Source organism: Megalobrama amblycephala, linkage group LG24 (assembly GCF_018812025.1).
Source record: "Megalobrama amblycephala isolate DHTTF-2021 linkage group LG24, ASM1881202v1, whole genome shotgun sequence".
Taxonomy (NCBI): Eukaryota; Metazoa; Chordata; class Actinopteri; order Cypriniformes; family Xenocyprididae; genus Megalobrama; species Megalobrama amblycephala.
In genome coordinates, this window is record NC_063067.1 from 17,040,208 (window position 1) to 17,068,043 (window position 27,836).

General features: G+C 37.5%; 1 protein-coding gene across 5 annotated transcripts; it reads left to right on the top strand.

The window, feature by feature from the left end:
• Positions 1-567: 567 nt before the first annotated feature.
• ccdc187 (coiled-coil domain containing 187) lies at positions 568-27,420 on the top strand. 5 transcript variants are annotated; one of them, XM_048177811.1, is made up of 13 exons: positions 568-783; positions 2,467-2,557; positions 10,077-10,139; positions 12,611-12,740; positions 12,962-13,052; positions 19,923-20,001; positions 21,997-23,094; positions 23,929-24,044; positions 25,074-25,151; positions 25,225-25,347; positions 25,763-25,836; positions 25,919-26,004; positions 26,291-27,420. In XM_048177811.1, exons 2-13 carry the CDS (start codon positions 2,509-2,511, stop codon positions 26,449-26,451), a joined length of 2,148 nt encoding a protein of 715 aa, XP_048033768.1. In that variant the 5' UTR covers positions 568-783; positions 2,467-2,508; the 3' UTR covers positions 26,452-27,420. The 5 variants fall into 5 exon arrangements, with proteins under 5 accessions (XP_048033768.1, XP_048033772.1, XP_048033769.1 ...); XM_048177815.1 differs by lacking the exon at positions 21,997-23,094; XM_048177812.1 differs by lacking the exon at positions 2,467-2,557.
• The last annotated feature ends 416 nt before the right edge of the window (positions 27,421-27,836 follow it).

The window sequence follows — 27,836 nt, forward strand, 5'->3', positions numbered from 1 at the left end:
AAATGACAGATTCTCAAACTGTTATTAAATAAGTATTTATATTATATTTATTGTGGTGCACTGTAAAATGCATGGAAATAGCAAACCTCATCTTCACGTAGAAGATAAACCAGAGGATTATCTTGAATATTTTGTTTACATTTTGCAATATACAATAGTAATACAATGCACAGAACATCATTATATATTATTTATGTTTGTTGAACAGCACTTGGAAAAGAAGAGACAAAGAAAGGTTTCCTTCATGAATCCATATCAAACGCCAGTAGAGGGCACAATATCCTCCCACGTCTCTTAGGAACACTTTGTAATAGAGTAAAATAATAAGCATTTATTATTATATTATAAAGTTAGCTTTACCTTTCTGTGCATTTTATAAAATCAATAAATAATACTTCAGATCTAAGTATATTCTAAAAGGTGAATAGGGTATTAAAGTTTTGTTTTTCACTTATTCATTATTAATTTATATTTATATTTATATTTTTATTTATTTTTGATGTGATTGGATGAACCGGTGTGATGTAATGGAGGGAGGGAGCGTCCAGAAGTTTGTCCGCGCTGGCTTACCATCCCTGTGGAAGCTTCATGCCATTGTCTCGTTGTCAAAAACAGTCTGTGTAGTCGGAAACTTTGAAACTGGGTAATTATAGTTCAGGCTTATTTCAGATACTGCCAAATCTAGCATTAGCTTATGAGAAGACTTTGTTGAGTTGCCCTAATATGCAACAAGTAGTTGAACATAAAAAGAGCATTTGTAGAGAAGTGAAGAGCGCAGAGCAGGTAAGAGACTGTGTTTGGTGTCTGTAGTGAATCATGTTTTCAGTGTTTGGTGTTTGTGATGAATCATTGAGGTGAAAAAATTGAGGAATGTGAAGTTCGGGCTTTCCCATTGTCCTCATTCATTTCACTTCTGCCGGTTTGTTGTCTTTTTCCTCGTTATAGTTTCGCTTTATTTTGTTTCAGGGCGCTTTTGCTTTAGTACTGCTGTCGCGTGCTGCTTTGTCACATATCTTTCTTTCCCATTTTTGTTTTTCTGTCAGTATGTATTAAAACACAAATGCTCCGACTGAGTCGATACTCGTATCTTTTAGCCGTACATTTGAACCCGCTTTGAATTATTCATGTATTTTTAGTGTAAAAGACGATACATTTATTTTGTATGGTCACTTTTGTGTTTGCTAAATTTCTCCAGAAAGTACCTTTTATATTATTTTACAGGTGATTTAATGGATGGCTTATTCAGCTTTCATTTTTTATGTTATCGATGATTTCTTAAGGCAATAAAGGTTTTATTTTTAATTAAACCTTTTCTTTTTTTTTCGTTTTTTAAGGCAACTCCTTCTAGTTATTTATAGGTGCTTACATGTGGTTTCTTAAGAGAAAGTCTTGTTTATTTATATATCTTGTTTATTATTTCAAGTATAATATTATAAATAATAAATACATTTTATTTTTGTTTTTTATGGGAATGTTAATAATAACTTCTGTAACATGCAAAAATTTTATCAGCTTTTTGTCAAAAATGCTCGTCTTTGCGGTGAATTAGATGCATGCCTCATAAGTAATAGTATTTAAAGGGTTAGTTCACCCAAAAATGAAAATAATTTAGTACTCACCCTCATGTCGTTCCACACCCGTAAGACCTTCGTTCATCTTCTGAACATAAATTAAGATATTGTTGACAAAATCCGATGGCTCAGTGAGGCCTCTATTGACACCAAAGCATTGAAACTCTCAAGATCCATAAAGGTACTAAAAACATATTTAAATCAGTTCATGTGAGTTCAGTGGTTCTACCTTAATATTATAAAGCGACAAGAATACTTTTTGTGCACCAAAAAAAACAAAAACAACGACTTTTCAACAATATCTGTATGGACCGATTTCAAAACACTGCTTCATGAAGCTTCTGAGCTTTATGAATCTTTTGTTTCGAATTAGTGATTTGGATCTCCTATCAAACGGCTAAACTGCTGAAATCATGTGACTTTGGCGCTCCGATTCACTGATTCGATTCGTAAAGCTCTGAAGCAGTGTTTTGAAATCGGCCCATCACTAGATATTGTTGAAAAGTCTTTATTTTGTTTTTTTTGGTGCACAAAAAGTATACTCGTCGCTTTATAATATTAAGATAGAACCAGTGTACTCACATGAACTGATTTAAATATGTTTTTAGTAGCTTTATGGACCTTGAGAGTTTGAATGGCATTGCTGTCTATGGAGGCCTCACTGAGCCATCGGATTTCATCAAAAATATCTTAATTTGTGTTCTGAAGATGAACGAATGTCTTACGGGTGTAGAATGACATGAGGGTGAGTAATTAATGACATTATTTTCATTTTTGGTTGAACTAACCCTTTAATGAGCCAGTGGTGAACTGTTGGAACACTCACAGTGACCAAGTAAACTAGGTTGGCTCCGTCAGTTGAGCACTAACCAAAGTCTGTCTTTCATGAGAATAGGTGTTGCTGGATGGCATGAGTTGTTGAGCAGTGCCAGCAGTCATGGCAGAGCTGGAGGTGGATCAGGCCAACCTGCCCAGAGTCCAGGAGGGTAAGACCTGCCTGACATGCACATGTTGCTTGTGGTTATGACTCTGTGTGCACATTGCAGACCGTTTCATTTTGGAAGAGTTGTGCTTTTATGCTGTGTGAGATATATTTTGTGTATGTGTGCATCACATCATTCTTTGGGCTTGATTGTTGATTGCCACTCTGATTTTCAGATTTCTCATTCTGATGTTATATTCCATGCACTGCATAATCTATACTGATAAGTCTGAGATCTGATTAACATTCCAGACGTCTGCTGTATATCTCGGAAGCAAAAAAGCTGTCTCTTTTTTTTTTCTTTTTCCATTGGCGAAAGAACCTTTCCACATGGCCCTGTTTGCTCAAGTATTGTCTCTTAGATAAAAATCCTGTATTTTGAGCTTGACCCACTGCTTCTTTTGAAGGGGGAAATGTTTATGATGATTTCCCTTTCCGTTCCAATTTGGTGCACAATGCTTTTATTGTCTTGCTTTGTATTTTTATGCTTAAACAAGCACTGGCTGTAGAACAAAGACCCTATTAGACCACCATACCGCCTGTATCACCCAATTAACTAATGTTTAGGCTTTTGTACAGTACTATGCCACTGGGTACATGGCCTGTGAGCAGCTGTTTTCATTTCCTCAGTTTGTTTTCAGTATAGTTCCCCAAAACATTGTGATATAAATATATCGTAGTGAGTTCTCTTTGTCTTCACTCTTCTGTTATCAGTTCCTGTGGATGTGTTTTTGCTCTGGTTGTTCTCTTGACCTAGTCTTGGGAATGCTGTCTCTGAACCATAGTTCCCTTGAGAAAAAGCAGCCTCTTTCCTCTCTGCACTTTAACCTCTTTGCATCACTCATTCCCTACATTCACTGACTTTTTTCCTCTTTATGCTGTGAAACCTCTACCCAGACAGATATGCTACCGTTCAAATGTTTGGGATGAGAAAGAATTTATTTTCTGAAAGAAATTAATACTTTTATTAAGCAAGGACACATTACGTTGGTCAAAGGTGACAGTAAAGGCATTTATAATGTTATAAATTTTCTTTTGAAAATGATATTCATCAAAGAATCTTGAAGAAAAAAAAAATTTGTTTATATAAAAATAAAAATATATTTCTAAGTTTCTTGAGCACCAAACAAGCATATTAGAATGATTTTTGAAATAATGGCTGCTGAAAATTCAGCTTTGCCATCACAGGAATTTTTCCGTTTCATCCCAGTGTCTGAGTGTAACTCTGTCTGTTTTGCACACGGCTTTATCTTATCTTTTTATTGGGCATAGGAATTTACACATTTAAAAAATCTTGTTTTTAAAGGGTTAGTTCACCCAAAAATAAATTCTGTCATTACTCACCCTTGTGCCGTTCCACACCCTTAAGACCTTCATTGATCTTCGGAATACAAATTAAAGGTGCCCTAGAACCCTTTTTCACAAGATGTAATATAAGTCTAAGGTGTCCCCTGAATGTGTCTGTGAAGTTTCAGCTCAAAATACCCCATAGATTTTTTATTATTCAATTTTTTAACTGCCTATTTTGGGGCATAATTAAAAATGCGCCGATTCTGTGCGTGTCCCCTTTAAATGCTCGCGCTCCCCGCCCCCAAGCTTGCGACTCTATAACATTACATTGCATAAACAAAGTTCACACAGCTAATATAACCCTCAAAATGGATCTTTACAAAATGTTCGTCATGTAGCATATCAGATCATGTAAGTATGGTATTTATTTGGATGTTTACATTTGATTCTGAATGAGTTTGATAGTGCTCCCTGGCTAAAGCTAACATTACACACTGTTGGAGAGATTTATAAAGAATGAAGTTGTGTTTATGAATTATACAGACTGCAAGTGTTTAAAAATGAAAATGACGACAGCTCTTGTCTCCGTGAATACAGTAAGAAACAATGGTAACTTTAACCACATTTAACAGTACATTAGCAACATGCTAACGAAACATTTAGAAAGACAATTTACAAATATCACTAAAAATATCATGTTATCATGGATCATGTCAGTTATTATTGCTCCATTTGCCATTTTTCGCTGTTGTCCTTGCTTGCTTACCTGCATAATGTTTGATGATTCGGCTGTGCACAGCTCCAGACGTTAATACTGGCTTGTCTAATGCCTTGAACATGGGCTGGCATATGCAAAATTTGGGGGCGTACATATTAATGATCACGACTGTTGCGTCACAGTCGATGTTATGTTGAGATTCGCCTGTTCTTCAGAGGTCTTTTGCAGAAATCAAATTTACATAAGGAGGGAACAATGGTGTTTGAGACTCACTGTATGTCATTTCCATGTACTGAGCTCTAATTATTTAACTATGCCGAGGTAAATTAAATTTTCAATTCTAGGACACCTTTTAAGATATTTTGGTCGAAATCCGATGGCTCAGTGAGGCCTCCATAGCCAGCAATGACATTTCCTCTCTCAAGATCCATTAATGTACTAAAAACATATTTAAATCAGTTCATGTGAGTACAGTGGTTCAATATTAATATTATAAAGCGACGAGAATACTTTTGGTGGGCAAAAAAAAAACAAAATAACGACTTATAAAGTGATGGCCGATTTCAAAACACTGCTTCAGGAAGCATCGGAGCACAAATGAATCAGTGTATCAAATCATGATTCAGATCGCATGTCAAACTGCCAACGGCTGAAATTATGTGACTTTGGCGCTCCGAACAGCAGATTCGATACACTGATTCATTTATGATCCGATGCTTCCTGAAGCATTGTTTTGAAATCGGCCATCACTTTATAAGTCGTTATTTGGTTTTTTTGGCGCACCAAAAATATTCTTGTCGCTTTATAATATTAATATTGAACCACTGAACTCACATGAACTGATTTAAATATGTTTTTAGTACCTTTATGGATCTTGAGAGAGGAAATGTCATTGCTCCCTATGGAGGCCTCACGGAGCCATCAGATTTCAACTAAAATATCTTAATTTGTGTTCCAAAGATTAATGAAGGTCTTACGGGTGTGGAACGGCATGAGGGTGAGTAATAAATTACAATACATTTTCATTTTTGGGTGAACTACCCTTTAAAGTATTCATATATACTTTCAAACATACATTTAGCCTGCCTTTGTAATATGAGCATGTTTTTTTTGCTCTGCTTCTGCAAAACTAGTTAGACAACTTTATCCACACCCTCTTGCCTGCCAATCCACTCTGCGCCCCAATCAGACACCTGAACGCTGAGGTCAGGTCCGCTAAAACGCATCGCTGCCAGAACCGGGCCTACAGGCTCAAATCCCTCCTCCTGAAACGAGAGGAGTGAATACAGAGCAGGTTAGCAGGTGCTTAAGCTGTCGAGAAGAAGACTTTTTAAGTGACGTTTAACACAGCTTCTCCCTTCTCTACTGGATAAAAATGTAAGATCCTATCAGCGTGTGAATCTGTAAGTGTTTTTTTTTTTTTGTTGGTTTTTTTTGACTGCTTGTTCAGAGACATGAGCCTAAGAACATCTTGTTGTTGTTAGGGGTTCTGTGGTTCCTCAACTATAGATAAAGACGAGCAGAAATCCCCAGCATTGCCTAAACTGTAGGGGGTGGATATTAGTGAACAGTCTTATCAGTTTAGGTGTAGTTTGAAGAACAGATCAGTGTTTAGAGAGAAGAGAAATGTGTTTTCATGACCAAACCTAATCAACATACTAAATGTAACTGTCAGTAGTTCATTCTGTTCATCCTTGTGTTATCAGAATTGTTTTGACTGAAGGAATCAGACCAGATGTTTTTAATAATTGGCTGTAGGCGTATGTACTTGGCTAGCATGCTAGCATAGGCTTCACATGTCTTTTGCTGTCTTTTGCTTCCTGAGAACAGTAGCTATGATTACATGCAGCCTAATAATTTAATATCCTGTTTCTGACTGATAGCCCAATCATGAATTTTATGTAAAGACCTCAGTCTGAAAACTAGATTGAGATTGATCCAAATGGAACTGCCATAGGATCTTAAGTAATTTGTGAAATGTGAGAATAATTACTGTGTACACTACCATTCAAAAGTTTGGTTTGGTAATATTTCTTTACTGTTTTGGAACAGAAAACTCCTATGCTCTTCAAGGCTGAATTTATTTGGTCAAAAATATGGTAAAACACTAATATTGTGAAATATTTAAAGGAACACTCCACTTTTTTTGAAAATAGGCTAATTTTCCAACTCTCCTAGAGGCGCAATGATATTACGCACGTCTCTCACAAATGTCTCCGTGGTTGCAAGGCACGCTCCCTGTGCAAACAGGGGGTCACAGGTGCTCCTTAATATCATTGCGCCTGCTGGACCCATGGTACGGCAGCAAAGTTCCTTGATTATTACGTCGGAATGAGAGTATAGTTCCTAGCCATATCGGCCTAGAAAATCGCAACTTTTCATTTTCCGTCGGTCTTAGTACACGATGTAACTACAGAAGTGTCAAGTTTTAAATAGGAAAAATATTGAAACTCTTTGGTCATTTTTGAGCGAGATGCTAACGGTCTAATCAGATTCAATGAACTATGCTAAAGCTATGCTAAAAGTGGTACCGCCAGACCCGGAGATCGGCTGAATGGATTCGAAAACGGTAAAACTCAACTGTTTAACTCTAAGGGAGTTGGAAAATGAGCCTATTTTCAAAAAAAGTGGAGTGTTCCTTTTAAGATAACTGTTTTCTATTTGAATATATTTTAAAGTGTTTTTTATTCCTTTGATGCAAAGCTGAATTTTCAGCATCGTTACTTCAGTCTTCAGAGTCACATGATCCTTCAGAAAATCATTCTAATATGCTGATTTGATGCTTAAGAAACTTTTCTTATTATCAGTGTTGAAAACTGTTGTTCTGCTTAATAGATTTGTGGAAATTGTTACAAAAAAAAGGTAATTTCACTCTTTTTTTATCAGAATTACGAGATATAAACTCACAGTTGTGAGTTATGTCAGAATTGAGAGATATGAACACAATTGCAAGAATTAAACAAAAAGAACAAAGGTTTATCTTTATAACTCACAGTTTAGACTTCATAACTCGCAGTTGTGAGTTTATATCACACAATTCTGATTTTATAACTCGCAATTGCGAGTTTATATCACAAAAAAATTCAGAATTGCTCGGTCAGATTCAAATGATTCAGATGCAGACATCGATTCAGATTCTGATGTTCTCTCTTGGCGATATCCTTCACACGGCCTTTACATACAAACACACACACACACATATAAGGATCCACAAATATTTTTGCAGTGTAATTTTGTTGATGTTAGAGTTCATGCCCTATCCCCAAGCAGAAAGTATCTTGGCTGCTGGACAAAACAAACCAGCTACTGAGCCTACAGATCCACTGGATGCCTCAAAAGAGGACAAAGAAACTGACCATCATGCTCTGTCTGTACACCTTCCTTAACCACCAATCTCACTATCCTTCTGCCTAGCTTAATGTCTTTTTTCTGCTGCTGGCACATCTGGAAACCATTTCTTCTGTGTGAAGGCGTATGTGTGTGTGCACTCTGGGTGGATGTGTGAGGGCATTGTTGGGAGGTGCTTGCGTGACCTGATACGGGTTATCGCAATATGCAGCAGGTGGGCTCAAGCAAGAAATACATTTGTCTTTTTGGTTACCCAAACAGTGGCATTTAAACTTGGGATACCCCAGAGTAGGATTATTTTTCTCTGCTCACATGTTTAGGGGGTCGATAGTTTCACCCCATCAGACGGGATGGCTGGGCCTCACAGCTATACATAGATCTCCACCAGCTGCTCAGGTCAGAGGTTGTGCTGAAGTCAGGATGTCTCCATTAGGATATTATGTTCATGCTACTCTAATTCGGCATAATTGCTCAAGCCGTCCTGAAGTCAAGCAGATGTAGTGTCATTTGTTTCAGGTTTTAGTCTTTTTGAGTGTGAATCCAGCAGTTGGACTCTTAATTTAGTAAAATGCTTTTTTTTTTTTTCTTCATTTTTACTGCTCTCACGGTCTGTAATGTTCTCTGTCCTGACCGCAAGTCCAGCACCAGCGCTAAAGCCTCAGACTCCAGCTGTTGTGTCAATTACAGACTATATGTTCCCCTCAGAAACTCTGTGCAACTCAGCCGCATTGTATATCCTTAAATTTGAGGTTGCTTTCGACTAAATTTGAATTTAGCATACACAATCTGTGGAAATCCTGAGGGGCGGCACACACAGCGCGTTTGTTGAAGTTTTGTTGCCATGAGCTTGTTTATGAGAGCTGTATATGTATTTGTTTGTTTGCTAACACCAATGACACTGCTTTAATCTACACTACTCAACATTCACCACAGCCCTTGAGGGATTCTGCAGTGTCAGGGTCAGTAAATGCAGAAGACTGTACTGAGCATTTTAGTTTCACTGCATACGGTGGGCTTCCCAAGAGATAAGAAAATAAAAATGCACAAAATACATACAAATATCATTATTTAAGCAAATCATCAAAAATATTTACAGAACCTTGAGAGATTTGAGTAGGAGTCAGACTAGTGTTTATTTAGAGGTCTTTATTTAACTTTCTGAGATGCTTTAGTGCTCCAAAAGATCTCTTATGCTCAGCTTTACATATAGAGATTTTATGTGGTTGTGCTTGAAAGACACTCAAAAACTACTTTTCAGTTCACATGAACATTTGTTAAATTCAGAGTTCACTGACCTGGTACTCAATGCTTTTGCTTCTTGTGATTTTGATCAAGGAATGTTCCAGGTTAAATGAAGTTAATCTCTATCAACGGCATCAAAATGCTGCTGATTACCACAGAAAATAATGCATGAGCAGATCTTCATCAACCTAGAACACTAGTCCTACCACTAAAGGAACTATTTAGACAATTTTCATGCTCAAACAATGAAAAAATGAGCTCAATCTTCATATTTCTGCTTTTAAACCTTCTGAAATGCCATAGAAATTACTATATAAAAATTTTTGTTTGGTTTTACAAACTGAGAGACAAATTATTTTCAACACAGATTCCTTTTTAAGGTATTTTTTTTTCCCTAAAGCAGCAAGAGCCTCCCTGGGAATTAGTTTAACACAGGGTTTAAAATGAAATGTGACACTTACGGGACCAAAACCACAAGTGTAATTTTGTTTTTAACTTTCCAGGGTCAGTTTTTGTCATGGAGACTGTTATTATGGCTTCATGGAATTTGAGTGTCTCACTTTTACACTTAGTGTATAAAGAATTTAAGAGTTTTTTTTTTTTAAAGTGATAAAATGTTTTAATTTGTTTTATTTTAAATATGAGGCTTCACAAACATGATGCCATGAACATTTTTAAATGAAGCTTTGAATTACTTTACTAAAGACATGAAATAAAGCTGCATTTCCAAATGTCTGACACTTTTTTTCTTTGTCAAAGTCTCCAGTTACAGCCTTGGATGGATTGTAATGTAATTTATGGTTAAAATGCTAAAGATACTGTACTTTTAAAATCAAAGAATTAAAAGTTCAGCAGCATCTCTCATAGCCTGATGTTAGGTGTTAGTTTAACTGCAGTTGTATTGAGTGTTGTTTCTCGTCTGCAGTGTGCCAGTGTTTTGCTGTACTGGAGGATGGAGCTCTAGCTCATAACCTGCAGGAGCAGGAAAGTAAGACCCATTTCTCTCATTATGTCTGCCACACCTTTTCATGCAAGTTTGTTTTCTCAGTCTTCACATTCAGCCATCTTTTTTAAACTTCTAAAGCGGGCTGGTATTCACACACCTCAAAATGCAAGGGCGTAGCAGTAAATAAGGTAACAAGATCTCTCATGTGAGCCTGTTTAATTAAAATATCCTGCTTGATCAGACAAGACAGAGTTTAGTTTTAGATTTTTCTCTATACAGTCATTCACAGAGATTGCCGCACTAATGTTTGAGTTGATGTTTTTCATGCCCTAAATGGCATGTGAAAAACAATCTTGCATGTAAATCGGATCATTTCTCTCTCTGCAAATTGCCTGTTCTTGGGCACAGTAAGAAATGAGAAGATTTATTACATTATTTACTAACACTCGCATATGTCAGATTTAAATATCTTGATATACAGGTGCTGGTCATATAATTAGAATATAATCAAAAAGTTGATTTATTTCACTAATTCCATTCAAAAAGTGAAACTTGTATATTATATTCATTCATTACACACAGACTGATATATTTCAAATGTTTGTTTCTTTTAATTTTGATGATTATAACTGACAACTAAGGAAAATCCCAAATTCAGTATCTCAGAAAATTAGAATATTGTGAAAAGGCTCAATATTGAAGACACCTGGTGCCACACTCCTTTAAATGGTCTCTCAGTCTAGTTCTGTAGGCTACACAATCATGGGGAAGACTGCTGACTTGACAGTTGTCCAAAAGATGACCATTGACACCTTGCACAAGGAGGGCAAGACACAAAAGGTCATTGCAAAAGAGGCTGGCTGTTCACAGAGCTCTGTGTCCAAGCACATTAATAGAGAGGCGAAGGGAAGGCAATGATGTGGTAGAAAAAAAGTGTACAAGCAATAGGGATAACCACACCCTGGAGAGGATTGTGAAACAAAACCCATTCAAAAATGTGGGGGAGATTCACAAAGAGTGGACTGCAGCTGGAGTCAGTGCTTCAAGAACCACTACGCACAGACGTATGCAAGACATTGGTTTCAGCTGTCGCATTCCTTGTGTCAAGCCACTCTTGAACAACAGACAGCGTCAGAAGCGTCTCGCCTGGGCTAAAGACAAAAAGGACTGGACTGCTTCTGAGTGGTCCAAAGTTATGTTCTCTGATGAAAGTAAATTTTGCATTTCCTTTGGAAATCAGGGTCCCAGAGTCTGGAGGAAGAGAGGAGAGGCACACAATCCACGTTGCTTGAGGTCCAGTGTAAAGTTTCCACAGTCAGTGATGGTTTGGGGTGCCATGTCATCTGCTGGTGTTGGTCCACTGTGTTTTCTGAGGTCCAAGGTCAATGCAGCCATATACCAGGAAGTTTAAGAGCACTTCATGCTTCCTGCTGCTGACCAACTTTATGGAGATGCAGATTTCATTTTCCAACAGGACTTGGCACCTGCACACAGTGCCAAAGCTACCAGTACCTGGTTTAAGGACCATGGTATCCCTGTTCTTAATTGGCCAGCAAACTCACCTGACCTTAACCCCATAGAAAATCTATGGGGTATTGTGAAGAGGAAGATGCGACATGCCAGACCCAACAATGCAGAAGAGATGAAGGCCACTATCAGAGCAACCTGGGCTCTCATAACACCTGAGCAGTGCCACAGACTGATCGACTCCATGCCACGCCGCATTGCTGCAGTAATTCAGGCAAAAGGAGCCCCAACTAAGTATTGACTGCTGTACATGCTCATACTTTTCATGTTCATACTTTTCAGTTGGCCAAGATTTCTAAAAATCCTTTCTCTGTATTGGTCTTAAGTAATATTCTAATATTCTGAGATATTGAATTTGGGATTTTCCTTAGTTGTCAGTTATAATCATCAAAATTAAAAGAAATTTTGAAATATATCAGTCTGTGTGTAATGAATGAATATAACATACAAGTTTCACTTTTTGAACGGAATTAGTGAAATAAATCAACTTTTTGATGATATTCTAATTATATGACCAGCACCTGTATAGTACTTTTCAAATGTTTTTGGTCGGTATGATTTTAAAAGTCTCTAATACTAACCAACGCTTTATTTATTCAATCAAAAATACAGTAACGTTGTAAATATTACAATTAAACATATACATATTTATATATAAAATTTTTTTATATATATATATATATATATATATATATATATATATATATATATATATATATATATATATAATTATTAAATGTAATTTATTCCTGTGATGCAAAGCTGAAATTTCAGCATCATTACTCCAGTGTCACACATCAATGTTGAAAACAGTTTTGCTGCTTAATATTTTTGTGGAAACTAATATATTTTTTCCCAGGAAATAGATAATGAATAGATTTTATTGCTAGATAAAAGAAATAAAACATACTGATCCCAAACTTTTGAACTGTAGTATATTTTTCACATTCTCTTCTGTAACCTTATTTGCATGCTGTCTCCAACAGTTGAGCAGTATTACAACTCAAATGTGCAGAGGAATCAGCTGGTGCAGAGGGACATCAGAGTAGCAAAGAGACTCCAGGATGAGGAGAAGCAGAGTGCTCAGATGCTTCAGCAACAGGCCACTCGTCAACTGTAAGACTACACACACACACTGTCAGAGACTAGTCACACTAGTAGCAGATAGGACACTGTGTATTCAGGGTTATGAGCAGTTCAGCAGCTGATAGCATGTACAAAGTCCACCACTCTCACATAGTGTGACAATCACTGTGCTATCCTTCTTACATTAAGGAAACAGATGTGGGTTTTTTTCAGTTGTTTGTCATTACATCAACATTTTGTTTTTCTCTTAGGGAGGAGCGGGACTCGGAATACGCACGCATGATTCAGGAGGAGATCCAGAGACGTGCGGAGGAGGCTGTGAGGAGGGAGGTGGAGGACGAGGTGTGTAACACACTCCAGGCTCAGTAAACTTCCCTCCTTCTGTTTTTCATTTACACCTCTGAACTGCTTTGTCTGAGGCATCAAAAGGATCAATAGTTAATGAGTCACTGTGGGATACCAGTAAGCTGATTTATTCAGCTAGTCTCCTGTGGAGTGTAAGTGCTAGCAAAGACCACACAGGAGTGAGCATCAAGCTACTATAAAGGAAAAGTCACACTCATAACTGTGCATTAATCAAATCCAGATGCATTGAACTCCAGCCCACCTTAAATAACCCCCCCAGGGACACAAAAAGAGATGAGGTCTTCTTGTTTAGTAAGTCATGGGCAGAAAAGCTGAGTGTGGAAATGTTAAAGGAAACCTCTATGGATTTGCAGCTTTCCTTGGTGAGGGTTCTATAAATGTTCTTTGTGTTGAGGTGGTGTGGCATAGTGGTTAAAAACGTTCAGGTACAGACCCTACAGGTGATCTAGTGCTTAAACTCTGGTTGTTCCTTGTAATGATTGTACTAAATGTTGTTTACCATCAGCTAAAATGGAAAATCTTAAGTTTAAGAGAAATATTAAATCTAAATTCTCCCACACTTATCTGATTTACAATAAAGCACTTAAAATGGAATTGGGGCAACAGAATGCATCAGAGCAAAAATTAAAATACATATTTTTTAAGGTGTAACTAAAAGACTAGTGTGATAATTTAAGTTATATCTAATATTTCAGCTCCTGTCTTGGCCATGTAAAACTACAGGAATATTGTGTTGGACAACAGGGGCCTTTGAGTCAAAAAGGTTGACAACCACTGCAATAAACATATAAAATGTCTGTCATAACCAAACACTCATTCACTTTGAACTGTAGTTGTGCTAAAAACAAAAAGGATGGTTTCCACTTTGCAGTTCAATAAATCAAAGCAAAATATGTGAATGAAAATAAGAGCTGTGCATTTTAAGCCTATTAGAATCTATTTCCCCCTAGACTTCCAGCATAAGTGCATTACTAATTTTATTTTGCACAAACTCATGATGGTAGTTATTGTCATGATCTGAACTAGAACGGAGTTAAATATCTGAGAAATGTAAACATGTAGCAACAAGGCCTATGAATCTAGCTGGAAAAAAGGAATTAGCTTGTTCAGCTTTTATTTGTACTCTTGAATGACGATGCAGTGAACCTTGATTAAGCAGTCTTTTGTTTAGAGCTGTTTGAAGACAGACAGCCTGTGGGGGGGTTACTCTTGAAATCAAAAGCATAAGTGTTTTTGGGAGTGTCTTGGGAGTCCTGTATGATTCAGGTGGCAAAGCTGGAAACTGTTGGCTCGGCAAGTAGAAGAACTGAGTCAGAGAACACTGGCACAGCAGGAGATGAGATCCTGACCACCTATTATCATTTACAGAGATGTGGATTCCAGATAAATCTGAGTCAACGTGCCTGTGAGGCATTTTATATAACTGTCCAATAATTTTTCTAATTCTGAACAAGTAATTATGGACATTTAGGAAATTTTATGACTCGGGGTTATAAAGTGAACATGATCTCTGTTTCTGCAGGTATTTTCTTACTCATGAATCATGTCTTGGCCTGCCAGCTGCACTGAAGAAATAATTTTCTTACACTTTTTAGTCTTGTTTTGCAGTGAATATATCTAAACATCCTTAAAAGTTAACTGAGAAGAATAATTATTTTCAGTGATGAATATATCTTGAATAAAATTTTAAGTTAAGCTTACCCAATTTGCATTTTTAGTATTTTTTTTTTTTTAGTATATAATATATACAGTTATGCTCAAAAGTTTGCATACCCCTTGCAGAGTCTGCAAAATGTGAATTATTTTAACAAAATAAGAGGGATCATGCAAAATGTGTTATTTTTTATTTAGCACTGTCCTGAATAAGATATTTTGCATAAAACATGTTTACATATAATCAAAAATAGCTGAATTTATAAAAATTACCCATTCAAAAATGTACATACCCTTGATTCTCAATACTGTGTGTGATTACCTGATGATCCACGACTGTTTTTATGTTTTGTGATGGTTGTTCATGAGTCTCTTGTTTGTCCTGAACAGTTAAACTGCCCAACATTCTTCAGAAAAATCCTTCAGTTTTCTAGCATCTTTTGCATATTTGAGCCCTTTCCAGCATTGACGGTGTGTTTGAGATCCATTTTTTCACACTGAGGACGACTGAGGGACTCAAACACAACTATTAAAAAAGGTTCAAACATTCACATTCACACGATGCATTAAGAACCGGGGGGTGAAAACTAAATACTAAAACACACACAGTATTAAGAATCAAGGGTATGTACATTTTTGAACAGGTCATTTTTATAAATTCAGCTATTTTTTGACTATATGTAAACATCTTTTAAGCAAAATATCTTATTCAGGACAGTACTAAATGAAAAATAACATGCATTTTGCATGATCCCTTTTATTTTGTTAAAATAATTAACATTTTGCAGATTCTGCAAGGGGTTTGTAAACTTTTGAGCACAGCTGTAAATAGTATATTTAAACCACAGTTTTACTATATATATATATATATATATATTATATATATATATATATATATATATATATATATATATATATATATATATATATAATAAAAATAAAATATATATATTTGTGTGTTACTGGAAAGCAAATGTGACTTTGCAGTGTTAATTAAAAGTTAAGCTAAAACAGACATGATAATATTTTATCCTTCACAATTAATTGTTTAATTAATACTTGCTAGTAATTTTGAATGTGTTTTCAAACCTGAGAAGCGTATTTTGCACTGATAGGCCTCCCATATTACATAAAATGTCATTCTGCTGCATTAATTATACATATTTACACCCCTGCAGCCCTGTGTTAATTAAAGCCTGTGAGGCACCAGGTTGCATCTAAATATCATCCCCACACGCTGCTGTGGAACCTGCTGGCCTATCAGGCTCATACAGGAGCATGGAAGAGTAACGTTGAACATAATTCTCACCCAGCCATTCTAATTGTTGTGTACACAAACGAACCACATCTGGTGGGATGATTTTCTTGAGAGTCCAGGTGTCAGATAAGCTCTGAGTCAGACCCCTTGAGACAGGAGCTGCAAACATAACACCTCAGTGAATTTTGTTTATATAGCCAAATATCACTAATCACAATCCAAAAGACATCCATCCATTTTGGTTGAGCACTGGAAAATACAGCTTCATTGTCCTATAAACAATTAGAAAGATCTAAAGTTTTATTACAAAAATGTTAAGTTTATTAGTAGAAAATGTGATGTAATTTAATTTTTGTCAGGAAATCTTATGCATCCACTGAGAGAGAGAAACTTCTTTAACAATTTGCAAATGTTTACTTCACTTTTTAATTTTTTAACTACTATCAGATATTTATTCATGTATACAGACCCATTTATGATGTGTGTGGAATAATATTAAACATGGTATTATATGGACAGCATATTCTTTCCAAAATTATATGGCTGGCTACTACTGGCATTTTCTAAAAGGCAAAGAGCTTTTAAAATATTTTTTGTGAAAATATTTAATTTGTAGTTAACAGCAAAGTTGACCTCATATCTTTCTTTTTCTTCAAAATATTAATTTTTAGTTCTTCCTAATTTTAGAAAATTCGAGAAACTTTATTTTCTATCAAATTTTTCCACAGGCGATTTGGCACACCCTTGTGGCCCATTTGGATAAAAAAAAAAAAAAAAACTGGCCTAAACGGCTTCACCACTCTTTCCTTACTGATCTCCCATTTTCTCAGACAAACCTTGAAAAACTTTGTTATAAATAATGAGCCTAGCTCCAGAAGTCTTGCATTTTTCATTCACGTACGAATCAAGTACAGATTTTAGCTCATTGTAAGTTTTATGATTGTTGAAATGAACCTGTAGTTTTGGCATTGAGGCGGAACACTGCCATCTTCTGGTTAAGACCTGTAAGTCTATCACACACAGGGTATGTTGTCACATTTAAAGCTCTTTTTGCAAGTGTTTTGAGGGCATACATTTTATAGCAGAGTTAGAGTATTCCAGGTAGAAATTCCATAAATCTTTCAAAAGGTAAGTGAGACACTAGTAGTGACTGTTAATTTCATACAAGCATATATACAAATTTTGGGGTTCAAGTAATGATTTACAGAAATCATAGTTTGTAACTTTATTATAAAATGTGTATTAATTTGGTCTTTATTTACATGGCGCAAAATTCTGGTAGTCATGTGTTAAGATAAAAGATTAGATCAGTGCGGTAAACGTACTGTAAATGGTTCAGATTAGATTGACTGAATGCTACGTTGTCAGTGGAAACTTCTGAGTCATTGTGGTCAGTAGTGCGATAAATTGTGTCCCCTGTTTGCCGGTTTTGTTGCAAGGCGTGCATGTGGCTGTTTGAAGATTATGCATGGTGGGCTATTGGCTTTAAAAACAGGCAGGTCTTCAGGCCTTTGATACGTAAGCATGGAAATTCCCCTCAAGTTGACGTACACAGTCTATGTTCAATGCCGTGGGTGGCTATATTTTTAGTCAGAACCCTCAACACTTAGTGTTGAGGGTTTCACCTCAATGTGTCATCACTTGACGTGCCATTATTACTGCTTGTAGCACTGGTGCTACAAAGGTTGAAAGTTTTGTAGCATAGGCCACGCAATTGTAGCATAAGAATAAAATGGCTGTTACCATCTTTTAAAATAACCACAGTAGTGCAGTTTGTCAAAGGACATTGTTCTATACAGAGCACACAAAATACAAACCTTAACCAGAAATGTTTTCAGACAAACTTTTTTTCTTTTTTCCAAAAATGGCAGATTGCAAACATAACACCTCATGCTTAAAGTTGTCGTAGAACATCTTTTTAAAAGATGTAATATAAGTCTAAGGTGTCCCCTGAATGTGTCTGTGAAGTTTCAGCTCAAAATACCCCATAGATTTTTTTTTATTCATTTTTTTTTTACTGCCTATTTTGGGGCATCATTAAATATGCGCCGATTTAGGCTGCGACCCCTTCAAATGCTCACGCTCCCCACCCACAGAGCTCACGCTTGCCTTAAACAGCATAAACAAAGTTCACACAGCTAATATAACCCTCAAAAAGGATCTTTACAAAGTGTTCATCATGCAGCATGTCTAATCGTGTAAGTATGGTATTTATTTGGATGTTTACATTTGATTCTGAATGAGTTTGATAGTGCTCCATGGCTAACGGCTAATGCTACACTGTTGGAGAGATTTATAAAGAATGAAGTTGTGTTTATGAATTATACAGACTGCAAGTGTTTAAAAAATGAAAATAATGACAGCCCTTGTCTCCGTGAATACAGTAAGAAACGATGGTAACTTTAACCACATTTAACAGTACATTAGCAACATGCTAACGAAACATTTAGAAAGACAATTTACAAATATCACTAAAAATATCATGATATCATGGATCATATCAGTTATTATCGCTCCATCTGCCATTTTTCGCTGTTGTCCTTGCTTGCTTACCTAGTCTGTTGATTCAGCTGTGCACATCCAGACATCCTGCCCTTGTGTAATGCCTTGAAAATGGGCTGACATATGCAAATATTGGGGGCATACATATTAATGATCCCGACTGTTACGTAACAGTGTGCCCTAGATTCAGAAATTGAATTTACCTCGGCATAGTTGAATAACAAGAGTTCAGTACATGAAAATGACATACAGTGAGTCTCAAACTCCATTGTTTCCTCCTTCTTATATAAATCTCATTTGTTTAAAAGACCTCCGAAGAACAGGCGAATCTCAACATAACACCGGCTGTTACGTAACAGTCGGGATCATTAATATGTACGCCCCCAATATTTGCATATGCCAGCTCATGTTCAAGGCATTACACAAGGGCAGCCAGTATTAACGTCTGGATCTGTGCACAGCTGAATCATCAGACTAGGTAAGCAAGAACAATAGCGAAAAATGGCAGATGGAGCAATAATAACTGACATGATCCATGATATCATGATATTTTTAGTGATATTTGTAAATTGTCTTTCTAAATGTTTCGTTAGCATGTTGTTAATGTACTGTTAAATGTGGTTAAAGTTACCATTGTTTCTTACTGTATTCACGGAGACAAGAGCCGTCGCTATTTTCATTTTTAAACACTTGCAGTCTGTATAATGCACAAACACAACTTCATTTTTTATAAATCTCTCCAATAGTGTGTAATGTTAGCTTTAGCCACGGAGCACTATCAAACTCATTCAGAATCAAATGTAAACATCCAAATAAATATATACTTACGCGATTAGACATGTTGCATGACGAACACTTGGTAAAGATCCATTTTGAGGGTTATATTAGCTGTGTGAACTTTGTTTATGGTGTTTAAGGCAAGCGCGAGCTCTTGGGGCGTGGAGCACGAGATTTAAAGGGGCCGCGTACCCTGAATCGGCGCATTTATAATGATAGGCAGTTAAAAAAATTAATTAAAAAAACCTATGGGGTATTTTGAGCTGAAACTTCACAGACACATTCAGGGGACACTTAAGACTTATATTACATCTTTTGAAAACATGTTCTTCGGCACCTTTAATTTCAGTTAATCGTGCATCCCTAGATTAACCTCACATAAAACAAAAACACCACAAACGTTCACTCACTTCACACAAACAAGCGGCTCGTTCTCACACAAATGCAAAACTGTATCGCACACGTGCTTCTGTGGTAAATTACTCATCACACAGAACAGTATTTTTATTTTTTAATTTTTTTTTTTCAACTATAATCTGGAGCCATACTTTACATGCTTTTCTATATTTATTAAAAACTTGTTTAAAGACCCCAACAGATCCCAATGAACATTATTATATGTAATAATTAATTTAGTTTTTTGTTTTTGTTTTTAGGAAATTGCAAAAAGGATACAGGAAGAGGAAGAGCTTTGTGTGAGACACCGGAGCAGTTACCAAAATAAAGATGGTAGAGGTAAAATACTTCTCTGTAACAAAAGTGTGTTTTAATGAAATGATGTGGTGTCTCAGCAGTTCGTTAGGTATGTGAGCTTGCTCACATTCTGTGTTCACATTGGCAGTGTTTCTGTTGTGCAATAGACCTGCGCTTCTGTATAGAAAAGTGATTTATAATTGAAATACATTGGGTAGTGAAATCTAATTTACATGATGAGGGGGCGGTCTCATTTACATTGACACTGAACCCGACCCCTATACAATTATAAACTCTTTAAATCATCTGGATTGAGTTCGATTTGCTTAATAAAAGCATAAGTTGCAAAAGTTGAATTTGATAAATAGGTTTATATTGCAGTTTCAGTGGCGCTTCCGGAAATTAGCGGCATGCTGTTTGCATATAAATGCTGTATACTGTTAATTATGGATTTGTGAAACAGACCTTATGGATGATTGCTAAAGTTCTTTTGTCTATAGCACAATATTTCTGTTTGTCTCCCTCGTTTACTTTGAAAACAGTAGCTATCTTGGAATTTAGTAAACATGTTCATAAGGAAATTACTTTTGAAATCCAAATAACATTGTGACTATTTCTTAATGTCTTGTCACATGCATATTTTTTGTCTAGTCAAATGGTTGTTTCCCATATAAGCATTTGATTTGCAGCATGACACGGGTGATTTTGACACCTTAGCGTCTTTTAATTTCATCCCCGCAGAGTAGTCATCATCTTCATGCAAATTTGGAATTCTAAATCTACTAAATACACGAATAAACGTTTTCAACATGCAGTGTATTGTTAATGTATTCATCATACAGTATGACACATACAGCCAACTGCTTCATCAGCTGCTTCATCTGCTTTTTAAACCCCACAAGACATTACCTCATCTCGGATGATGACTGTCCCTGTTTGAAAGGTTCTATGGTTACACCATATATTTTGTGTCTTGGAATAAAACCTGATTTTCTTTGATGGCCTTAACAGAGTTCGAGGAGAACGTCAAGCTTTCATCTGCAAGATTGATGGTGTTTCCACTTCTTTGTTTTGTGAAACAAGCCCAGTTACAGGATTAGTTCACTTTCAAATAAAAATTACCCAAGCTTTACTCACCCTCAAGCCATCCTAGGCGTGTATGACTTTCTTCTTTCTGATGAAAACAATTGGAGATATTATAATAAATGTCCTGACGCATCTGAGCTTTATAATGGTGGTGAACAGGGGTCACGAATATGAGCTGAAGAAAGTGCCTCCATCCACATCCATTGTAAACGTGTACTCCACATGGCTCCAGGGGGTTAATAAAGGTAAAAAAAACATCCATATTTAACAAGTTATGAAGTAAAATATCTAGCTTCCGCCAGACCACCTTCCATATTCAAGTTACGAAGAAAGTGTAAACTGGCGTTGCGTCACTTACACTTTTTCCGTAAGTTGAATGGGGAAGGCGTAGGACGTAGCGTAAACTACGTTTACACTTTCTTCATACATTGAATACGGAAGGCGGTCTGGCAGAAGCTAGATATTTTACTTCATAACATACATTACTTCATAACTAAGAAGAAAGTCGTATACACCTAGGATGGCTCGTGGGTGAGTAAAGCCTGGGCTAATTTTTATTCGAAAGTGAACTAATCCTTTAAAGGGTTATACACCTGTTGTTTTGGACTCATTGACTTTCACTTTCATTGTATGGACAAAAAAATTTTTTTTTTTTTGTGTAAAGAAATAAGTAGATGATGACAGAATATGATTTTTGGGTGAACTATTTATTAAACCCAACTATTCCATTGAACTTTTATTGGCGTACTAACCACACGCTGAATCACCCTGAATTCAGTGAAGCTTCATTTTAACGTCATGTTTGTGTTTGTCATGTAATGCATGTTTTCATGGTTCATTTGTCCTTTTTACTTCTAAACAGAGCTTCATAAGTTAACTGTTTTACTTTGCATCCACTCTAACCATTTTCCAAATCCCTGCTTTGTGTTTGCATGGTTGGCTTTACTAAAGAGTCCACAAGCATTCCTGCTCGTCCATACTCACCCCATGCTCCTCACAATCGGTCTCCAACTAGAAGATGGCAGCTCTCCTCCTCGCCCACTTACTCAGACTCTGAGGAGGAACTGATTGAGTACAGCAGGCCTACAGTCATACGGCAGGACAGCAAACTCAATGTAGGCCAGAGGAAGCTGGTCAGAAGACCTTCCAGAGCTCATTTAGAGCAGGATGACAGGAGCATGACCAGCCAGAGCAGCAGCAGCAGATCCTCACACCTGTCAGGTGGATGGGGTGATGTCATCAAGCTCATAAAGAATGATATGAGCGAGCAAGGCTACCTCAGCAACAGCTCTGAGGATGATCTCTTTGAACCCGTCTATAAACTTGAGAAACTATTGCGACAGAAGCAGCAGGTCTCGGGAAAGAGGCTGAGTCGCCACAGCAGTGTGAGGGAGGATCATAGCAGAACGTGGCAGGGAGACGGTTGCGGTCGTAGGGAGAGTTTTAGGGAAAGGCATGTTCATTTCCCGGATGAACGGAGGTCCAATCGTGGCAACAGTTGTAGGACCAGCGAAAATGGTTACAGTGACACTAGGGAAAGAGTTCAGTGTTCAACAGGGATATTAAGGGATGATCACACACACCTCAGAGAAACTCAAGGTCTCCAGACTCAAGCTCAGGTGTTTCGACGGAACATTTCAATGCGACGTAGTTATCATGGTAACGTAAGGCGGTCATCAGTGCGTGATGGAAGCAGAACATGCAGCGTAGATGATTCTAACTTGGCTAGAGCAAGACTCTCAAATAATGCCCCCTCACTGCATGCTAGAGCACCACAGTTGATGGAGGTGGAAGTGGAGGACCATTTGAGAGATACAGGGAGGTTGGAGATGATGAGAGCCAGAAACGCACGGCAGAGAGCTAGATCATTAGCCGAGGATGAAAGGAGGATAGACAGGGACCACAGGCGTGGAGATGGTAGAGTGAGGCGAAGTCAAAGCGAGCGCTGGCAGACCTTTGAGGAAGAAAGATCGAGCACAGAGGAAGAGATGGAGAGGGAGAGCAGGAGGGAGGAGAGACGGATGCAGAGACTCCAGTCTTCCGGAGCAGGTAACCTCTCTCTGAGCTCTGCAGTGCGGCTGAGACTGTTCCTACATCTGCTCATTGCTTTCCAATCATCTCCAATCAGTTGACAAGTACTCCTGCACATTCCTGCGTCCTTCTGGTGTATCTTTTAGGAGTGGAAACCATTTTTTGGTGTGATCTGCTTTTTCTCAAGCTTGACCCCTCCAGCGAAAATGGATCTCATCCTTGTTTCCCAAAATTTCATCTGCTTCTGTCTCTCCTACAGCAACGTCAGTTGTTTTCTCCTTTTCAGTACCTCACCGTTATGCTTGGTTCTTATTGCATTTCTTTTTGATTTGGCTCTTACTCTGTGTCCTTTGAGGTATATTTTCCGGGCTGTAATATACCCAGTAAGATTCCTACTGTTTAATTAATAGGAAATCCACCTACTGTTAACAGTTGATGGTCTCTGCCAATCCTGTTTCAGAAGGGCCACCTTCCAGCAGAGTTTAGCTCCAGCCCTGATTAAACATGCCTGAACCAGTTAATCAAGAGGTGTGTTCGAGTTGAAGCGGTGCTGTGCAGACCGTTCAGTGGATGACATCAAAGTACCGCAAGAGCAATTCAAGTCTGCTCTCTAATCGCTCTCTCAGTACTTTGATGTCAGACACCTACAAATGTAGTGCCGATTCAAGTCAAACACATCTAACCTCTTCGGGATTACCAGAAACTTCTAGGTAGGTGTTTTGGAGCTAAACTCTGCATGACAGTGGTCCTCCAGGAGCAGGAATGGACACCCCTGGTCTCGGCCCATGGTCTGAAAACCATGTGTCTTGTCTCAACATTACCTGGTTGTGATTCTGCCCTTATTCCCATCAGGATCTGCTTTTAGGAGTGAAATGGCTGCTCTTGACTTGGGAGAACTGGAGCAAGTGCTGCTGGATGAGGAGCTGGCCCGCAGGCTTCAGGAAGAGGAGGAGAGATTGACTGAAGAGGTGAACTAAAAGTTTGAAATTTATCTACCGCAGTATAGGTAGATGGTACAGTAGTGGCCAAAAGTAATGTCAGGAAGGGGATATTTGTTTTTAATGACCCTTCAAGTTTGATTAAACCACCAAAATATTTTATATATTTTTAAACATTTTTTAAAAAAGGCCAAAAATAATATCATAATTTGGAACATTTCATTCCGTTATCACAAATGAAACAATTGCCTCCAAGCACAACTGTGTAAAATGTGTCTTTAAAATCTTTAATAATATTTGATTAAAGGGTGAAGGTGTCAATTTTCCTCAGCTAGACACCACTTTTGGCCACAGCTACCAGGTATATACCAGGCAATTGATCCTTCGCAAAGACCTGCCCCCCTTAGTTACTGTTGCTTTGTCCGACAAACCATGGCACTGTCACGCCACACAGAGTGAAAAATACATCGCGGAGCAAAGAGGACACTGACAACACATCGACAGACAAGACAGAGCAGGTTACTAATGATATTAAAGTCCCAGCTTTAAAAAAAAGTGTGTAATTGTTTAAGAAATTCGAACAATAAAAAACGTTTTGTGGCTCTTTAATGTGTCGTGACAGATTGCTGTAGCGCCTCAGCTCAAGAAGCTCGTGAACTGATCATCTTTTCTTACTAGTTAATTTATAGCATCTTTAATCTTCTTACTCCTGACTGCTTTGTTGGACAAAATGGCGGATTCGGCATTATGATTGTTAGATCGCTTGTCAGTCAAACTCCTGGCGAAGGGTCAATTCTGCTCCTGGATGGACACGTTTCTGCCAAGTTTAAAAAAAGGCATGTGTGTTGAAGCTAAAGTTTTTTTTGTTTAATTAGGGCTGTAGTTAAAACTCTGCTGGAATGAGTCTCTCCAGGAGCAAGATTGGAAACCCCTGGTATATACCATCGTACCTCCCAGCTCTTTTAGTACTCTGAAATGAAGTCTGTTTTGTATTCCTATCAATTACAGTAGCAAAATTACTAAATGTATGCTGAAGCTGGTTTTTCTCTTCTCTCATAGACTCGGCAAGGTTCCTCTCCTCTTAGAAGGGACTGTCCTGTTGGAGACTTCAGAGCGGCACAAGTTGCTCAAGATGAGGTGAGCACAGCTCAAATGAAAGGGCTGCTTTCCCACTGCATGAATGGCCAATTAATTTCTCGTTTTTTGGCAGGAAATTGCACGTTTCATGCAGAAACAGGAGATAAAGGCTAAACGGAGATCTCGTGAGCTGCAACATGCTGGACCTGGGCGGGAATACAGGGAGAATGACAGGAGAGCAGCATGTGACAGACAGGTAGCCACACATTTAGAGTGATACTGTCTTTTGCTATTGCTTTACCATTTGTTCATTACTAACTAACAAAGAATCCAGCTATTTGCTGAGTGTACACCTCTGAGGACTCCTCTGTGGAATTGCCTTGTTCATGCACGTCTTTGGCATGATTCATTGATATTGCAGCTGAACTAAACAAACATGCCTTTTGCTTTGCTCATATGAATTCATCATGTTGATTCATCAGTATTGCCACATGTGACTATGAAGATATTGATCTATTAAGGGTGATTCACACTGACTCAGCAAGAACTAAATTCCAACAAATTCTTTTAAACACGCTTTTAGTGTTTGTTGGGGCAGAGTGAGCCAGTCTGTTTTTAGTAGAACAGAGAAATTCTAAAATTCTGAATGTGAATTTTGCTGTTTAACATAGAGGCAGAGACTGGATTCTGAAGGACTTCAATCCCCAGTTGAGGACTTTACTCCAAGTCAAAATTCCATGACCATGTAAGTAACTATTTTCTAGATAAATGACAGCTAATATATTCATTCAGGGAATATCTCTTAACATCCTCTGGTGTCACTACAGGCAATCGCAAGCCATCAGGAATGTTGCAGAAGAGCTGGACCCCACTTTTCAAAGGAAGGATGCAGATGAAGCAGGACAAATTAATGGTGCTTTCATTAATTCACATAACTCAAATGGTTTATACCAGGGGTATCCAACCCTGCTACTGGAGAGATAAAGTCCTGCAGACTTTAGTTCCAACCTTGCCCCAACACACCTTTATAATTATCAAGCAACCCTGAACACCTTGCTTTGCTGGTTCAGGTGTTTGATTGGGGTTGGAGCTGAAATCTGCAGGATGGTAGCTCTCCAGGAGCAGGGTTGGACACCCCTGGTTTATACCATAATTATAAATACTAACAAACAAATGACTATAACTTGTTTCGTTTACAGGTCCCTGTCAAATTCAAACTTCACAAGTAGGCTTGTACAATCCCTTGGAAGAACCTACTTTTGTGCCACCCACGAAACGACAGAGTGACAAACTGGGACGAGTAAAGCCCAAGGAGAAAAAGGAAAATACAAAACAGAAAGAGAACTGCAAGCAGCAGTGATGTTGGACATATTATAGTTGATTTCACACACTTATAACAAATTCATGAAAGATTAAAGATATGCATGTATGTCCTGACAATTTGGGGCTTTCCAGTCTTCTGCTTTCTCCAAGACTTATGGGATACTTTTTAACCAACAAATCGACTTGAACTTGCAAAACAGGGACACTCCATCCAGATAATGCTGCTATTACTAGTAAACATCTGTTTAGGTCATGTCTTGGTTTTTTGGTTTATTTGTTTCATTGTAGTTTAGCGGCTGATATGTCACCACCATGGGAAAGCTCCCTCTATAAGTACTTGGAATTACACATTTGACTTCTGGGAAAACCTGAAATGATACTACACTTTGATAAAGGAAGTTGGCACATGGTTGAGTTAACATCTGGAGTTTTCTGCATGACTGTTAATCTCTGAAGATGCCCAAGCGGGCCTTCTTTTAGAATTTCATGTACCTTTTTTTTCCCCTGTATTCCAGGAACTACACCAGTCTTAATTTGCCTAAAGTGTTTTTTTTTTTTCTCCATTTTTATTCGTCTCCATATTATGTATGCCTCTAATTTGTAAGAAGTTAGACATTTTTTGCAAAAAAAAACCAACAAATCATGCATTCATATTGTAAAAATGTTTACTATTCATAATACTACTACTAATAATATTTAGTGGTTTACAAGACTTCTCTGGATTGAGTTCCTTCTTTATAGTCTACATCAGCATATATTCTATATATGTATAGTTTTACAAGGCTGGAGGAAATGAAACTCATTTTTGTGTATTTTTGTACTGCCACCATTATGTTTCCAATATATTTAGCACTGTTATGACAATGTTAAATGTGTTGTCATGAATCAGTATGCCGCCTTTAATGCCTATATAAAGTTTAAAAAAGGCTTTGTACAGAAGACAAAATTATAATATTATTATTGTTCTGGATGTATATCAATAAACACTTTACACTTGCAGCAGAAATAGTGTGGATTGAAATTTGGACTGTAGATAGAGAGGTTAAGACTTTCCCCAATTACCAACAAATTCATGCAAATCTCTGCGGGAAGCACCTCAAACATCAAGTTTCATCGAGACCTTCTCTTCCCACAAAGTGAAACTTGTGTGTAGAAAAGGGATTTTTTTTTTTTTTTTTATTTTGTAAGAGGTTGAACTGTTTTATAAACAGGTTTATTCTGTACTGGGTTTTACATAGTAAAACCATGGTGACGCATAAAGTGACACATTAACCAGGGGTGACCTTTTTGACCGTTGAAGACAGCTTAACATCATCACAGCACTCGCCCACCAGCTGTTCCATTCCATCCTAACTGCTGTTATGATTAATGCCTTGATAAAACATCTCCCTGGAGCCAAAATAAAGTTGTGGAAGCACAGTG

Bases quoted from the DNA above. Each gene is read 5' to 3' on its own strand.
- ccdc187 (XM_048177811.1), top strand. From the start codon at position 2,509: ATGGCAGAGCTGGAGGTGGATCAGGCCAACCTGCCCAGAGTCCAGGAG. The intron at 2,558-10,076 runs GTAAGACCTGCC...TCTCGTCTGCAG, and splicing joins CCTGCCCAGAGTCCAGGAGG to TGTGCCAGTGTTTTGCTGTA. The intron at 23,095-23,928 runs GTAACCTCTCTC...TATTCCCATCAG, and splicing joins ACTCCAGTCTTCCGGAGCAG to GATCTGCTTTTAGGAGTGAA.